This window comes from Spodoptera frugiperda, chromosome 7 (genome assembly GCF_023101765.2).
Source record: "Spodoptera frugiperda isolate SF20-4 chromosome 7, AGI-APGP_CSIRO_Sfru_2.0, whole genome shotgun sequence".
NCBI lineage: Eukaryota > Metazoa > Arthropoda > Insecta > Lepidoptera > Noctuidae > Spodoptera > Spodoptera frugiperda.
Genome location: NC_064218.1, coordinates 11,726,964 through 11,732,088, shown reverse-complemented (window position 1 = coordinate 11,732,088; position 5,125 = coordinate 11,726,964). Strand labels below are relative to the sequence as shown.

The 5,125-nt window shown below is 34.1% G+C and overlaps 1 protein-coding gene across 1 annotated transcript; it reads right to left on the bottom strand.

Annotated features, from left to right (window-relative positions):
* Nucleotides 1–1,499: 1,499 nt before the first annotated feature.
* LOC118266268 (uncharacterized) lies at nt 1,500–4,387 on the bottom strand. The gene is made up of 5 exons (XM_035579667.2): nt 3,758–4,387; nt 3,312–3,512; nt 2,609–2,689; nt 2,018–2,183; nt 1,500–1,663 (listed from the first exon to the last, which is right to left on the bottom strand). The coding sequence occupies exons 1-5, from the start codon at nt 4,379–4,381 to the stop codon at nt 1,500–1,502; spliced, it is 1,236 nt and encodes a 411-aa protein (XP_035435560.2). The 5' UTR covers nt 4,382–4,387.
* Nucleotides 4,388–5,125: the final 738 nt, after the last annotated feature.

Sequence of the window (5,125 nt, the reverse complement as noted above, 5' to 3'; positions counted from 1 at the left end):
CGAAGTAGATAGGTAAGATATTTGGGATTTTTGCTCTTCAGACGTGGTTATTGCTTTTTATATTATATTCTGAGTAGTTAGTATGGAGTTGAGTTTCAAGTTCTGGTAAGCCTACAGTCATGAGTCAGTCAGTTTGGTAGTCGTATATTAACTGGTTCAAACATTGCAATAAAAGTCATTAATAACGCTATGGTGCGATTTGTTAGTATGGTGATTAAATGTAATTTCATTGTGTTTTATTTCTTAAGTTACATTTTTTACAATTAATAAGCTGCTTAGATACTTTTTATTTGAGTGGGAAAATTAATCATCCATTGACTTTTCCCGCCTTGCGCGAGGTGAGAAAGAGTATCAGACTATGACTGACTTAAAACCACCCCATTCCTACTCTTGCTTTTCGAGCCGGAGACCAGGTAACCCGCTGGCAGTCCGCAGCGCAGCCGAAAGAAAGCTCTGCATAGAGAGGAGTGAGAGAAAGGAAGGGAGGCCTTTGTCCTGCAATGAGACGATCACGGCTAAACATTAAATTTATACTTCTCTATCTATTTAATTTTCCTAAAGACAAAATATTTCCCGAAATATTCAGCTATTATACGAAAATTTCAATAAAACACCCACAGTTTTATTTAATAACCAGCTTATTAAAACACAAAAATACCAATAACATAAAATAATATTTATCGAATAAAATAACACCATTATATCTGTGGTAAAAGAAAATGATGTTATTAAATTCATTTTGCACAATAGAATGTTAATCATAAATACCATAATTTAAAATATTCGTTAAATAAAGTTCACTTTGTTGGTCAAAGCGTTCCAAAGTGATTTGTGAAATTAAATAATTTTCCACTACAGTACCTACCTACGGAAAAAGGGAAAATATTTCAAAGGTATTTGGATTACCGATTACAGGAAATAAATTGGCACGTGCACAATATTAAAATGAATTTATAATAGAACCAGGATTATGTTTACAACGAGATATTATTATCTTGTTTGGTTAGTTAAAACTCCATTTATTATTCAGTAAAATACAAAAACCATGAATTGATTGAAAAAGAGTAACCTATAGAGTTTTTTGATCGTTCTTCTCCATATGAATCTACACTTTGGAACGAGCAAATAGCTTCAGCTAGAGAAATGACCAAAAGACAGACATTTTTAATATTTGTTTTCGCGTTCAAAAGTGCCTTCAGTTCTGGTCTATGTGAATTTCTGGTCTAATTGATTATTGTAGTCGACTCGTCTTAACTACGACTGCAGGTTAAATGTCAGGCAAAAGAATATTGGCTTTTAAATATTTTCTACAATAGCATCAATCTTTATTAAAATTGTAACACAAACCGCTAAAGCTATAATAATAAAATGTCTTACTTAAGCGCAATAAACATTATAAAAAGCACAACAAACTATCCTAAATTGTCCAATTATTTCAATAGATTTTCAACATTATGTTCTGGTGATAAAGTTAAAAGTTGGAGTAAGCCTTCATCTCTTCATTTTATACTCTGCAGCATGATAATGGTATACGTCACGGCTGATGAGATGATAGACACCAGTAGTGGATACCTAACTGTGAAGAAGTGGGTTGCATGGAACCTGATGGGTCTGGTCAGAAGCAGGTTCCTAAAGTTCACCAGGGTTGTAGTCAAAGTGTCAGCTGAAACAGTAAAATAAGGGACATGGAGATTGATAGCAGGATTGTAATTAATTTAAATGAAAATGATGAAAAATTACTTCAAAATAAGGAGGTTCTGTTTGACCTTTATGTACAAATTTTATGACCTTTATGTACCTATGTGTAGATATGTATGTTTGTGCGCGATGATCTCGCGTTTAGTTTACCATATTTTTCAGACTTAGAAGAAGGTTTTAGGTATACACCCCGCCTTAAAAAAATGAAGGCGATAAAGAAAATAGACGGCGGCTCCCTTTTTTAAAACAGATTTTATAGTGAAAAGGATAAAATAGCACTTTCAATCTAAAATATCTATTATCCTGAGATCATACTCACAATTAACTTTATTCACCAGGATGAGGTCAATGACCTCCACAATCTTCTCTTCTTCTCTGTACACCTTCTCACAGTGCAGCACTATGGAAACTCCCACTGCAGACCAGTTGAGAAACCTTAGCAAACTGGAGAACGATGGTAAGCGACTCACACCTTTTGGTGATACCTGGAGAAACATCACAACAATATTTAAAGTAGAGAAAAAAATATTGTTGTCTCTAACTCGGATTTATCTTGTGTATTAAAAAAAAATGTTGTGCCACTTTTGGGTTTTCTCCTGTGTCGCGGGTGCGTTTACAAACATACATGTTCACATTCACATGACATCCAGACCCGAAACAATAATTTGTGAACCAAAAAAAGAGAGAGAGTGAGCTAAATTCTGAAATAAATTCCATTTAATGGATTAACTAAATCAAAACCGCCTTATAGAGCTGAAGCTCAACACACAGTAGGCTCACATGGAATTTACAACAAAAATTGTGATTAGTGGGTGTACTTTGGTGGCATTACGTGCCATAATATGCCTACCCCTTTGGGGATAAAGGGCGTGACGATATGATAGCTCAATCTTTCAAGAGTCTTACTCACCATTGATCCCGTGGCGAATCTGATGGACACATTCAACAAGTTGATCATATTGACGAGGAGATTTATACAAAATATTAAAACCTGGAAAACAAGAGTTTCATATTATATTACAAGACATTGTGTCCTATTATAACTTTCTCATCATCCATCGTGTTTGATACCACAAGACAAGTAATGGTAAGTAAACTGATACTTGACTTGGCATTCTCGTTTGATTATAATTAGCAATTAGCATGTTAATTATTGTTAGAAGGTTTTGTTACAAATTATAAACTCACATTCAATTTTTTGTTTGAAAATGTTTTTTGAAGGCATATTTTTTTCTTGTGTGTTTTAGAAATGCCTATCTAGATTTGCTTATGATTTCTCAATAGTGTAGAAATTCCCCGAACCAGTTAATTCAATTTGTAAATAAGTTAAAAAACATTGACTTACTCTGCATTACAACGTTACGTACAATTGTATGAAAAACAAAACAGCTTAGATTTTATTAATAATTTATATTTACTATTGTAATCTTCAAAAATACACTACCTCCGAAATAATTAGACCACCGTAGAATAATAATAGTTATTCCAATTTCGTAGATGCTTAGAAATCATTTCGCTCCCACGAAATTAACGCAGAATATGCGTTGATATACTTTACACCCTTCGCAGACTGAGAGCTGGTAAGATGCTGTGTCATGTTAAAGTTGACTTACCCGAACACCAAACTTAGAGTTAATATAACTAGTCTGATCCAGCAGCAGAAGGTAACAACGGTTGAATCCTATAGCTTCAATGAAACGGCCATGGCTCAGGGTTTTCAAAGATTCCAATTGAAGATTTCCTGTGTCACTTCTCACAGCCCACACTTTGTTTGGATTAGGTACAGTTTTTGTGTTCATTGGATTGTAGTAGCCCTGTGGAGAAATATAAATCAATATAATTTCAATTCAGGTAATTGATTTTAATTAAAGACATAACAGTATGTATATAGTATGTTACAGTAAAGTATAATTATTAAGGTAAGCAATATCAAATCAAGTATCACTTTGATGCATCCATGTGCTATACAGGCAAACACTTTACACTATGGATGGACATCAAATATTAATTTTAAGAAGCAACCTCTAAATAAATAATAGCTATAAGCAAAAATACAAACCTGAAGTAGATTTTTTATCAATTTCAGACGATACTCCAATTGCACAACATGAGACATGCCATCAACAGCCATAAGTGTACTTAGAAAGAAATAAAAATAATCCAAAGAATACAAAGTAGGGGAGAGCCAACCGAAACCCTCAACCCAGCACACGTAGTCTACAGAAGAACTTGTGATGAAGAACACGATGCAGATGACCAGAGTCCTCACGATAAGTTTCCGAATTTCATCATAACAAGTCATGCCAAGGATCTGATCGATATGGTCGAAGGTCTTGAAGTATTTTAGGAGACCATCTCTTCCATACTTGTAGACGTAGAACAAGTCAACGGTGTACGCGAAGTATCCGATGAGATAGCTCATCTGGATGGTATCGGAGAAGGTGACGAGGAATGTTTTGTTCCTAATGACGTCCAGCCTCTGGATCTTCTTGAACAAGAAAAAGAAGTTCAGGAACCCGAAGATCATCACGTAGAGAATACTTCTCATCATTGACCAGCAGATCTTTAGCTGATTGTGTTTGCGGTAGATGCATGATAGGTTGAAAAATCGCAATATATAATTTAGAGGCACTAACGTATAATAGGTATCTCTAGAGCTCCTATTAGCCGTTTTCACATGCATGTTGTGTCACTTTGATGAATTACTATCGAATGGCGTATGAGCTCTTAAAACTATTACTTTTTTTGTCATAACACTATTGGCACCACTTCAAACGATTAAACTAATGAAACGTCCTTAGTCTTAATTGTTACTTTCTATAAGTAGAGGTTATTATTTCTGTGTTTCAAGCAATATTGGCTATGTTTCTAATAATAAATGTTGGAGATAAGAATCAATTTTGTGTGCGTGTATTTTAATGTATGAATTGACATTATTACTCATTATGTCGTGGTGTAATGTATAGAAGTATAGCGTCGAAGGATATGAGTAATGGGTGGAGACAGACAATATTTTTCAACGATGCGATGGTACTCAGCAAAATTTTCTTTTCTGAAGCGAATGATAAATTCATCGTATAGTCTTAAGAATTTATAGAATACAATAACCTTTATTGTACACTATTCATAATAAATACAGAAAATAAATAACAATAACAAATATAAATAAAATAATGGGCACAAACGTGGACTTATCACTATATAAACATGTTTTTTTCTAATAATAGTGTTAGTGACCATGTCAGTTTAAAAACTTATATTGTCATTGCCCCTCACTAGGGTTTTCTCCTGTGTAGTGGGTGTTTACAAGTTACTGATACTGTTACAAAAACACAGGTTCATATACACAATATCCACATGACACCCAAACCCGAAACAAGAATTTGTGGATCACACAAAGAGTTACTCCGTGCGGGAAGTCATACCA

What these genes read in the sequence shown, in the direction of transcription:
- LOC118266268 (XM_035579667.2), bottom strand. Translation starts at nt 4,381, where the DNA reads ATGCATGTGAAAACGGCTAATAGGAGCTCTAGAGATACCTATTATACG. An exon ending in ACTCTAAGTTTGGTGTTCGG is followed by an intron (nt 2,690 to 3,311) that starts GTAAGTCAACTT and finishes CTTGTTTTCCAG; the next exon opens with GTTTTAATATTTTGTATAAA. An exon ending in CCTGGTGAATAAAGTTAATT is followed by an intron (nt 1,664 to 2,017) that starts GTGAGTATGATC and finishes TTACTGTTTCAG; the next exon opens with CTGACACTTTGACTACAACC.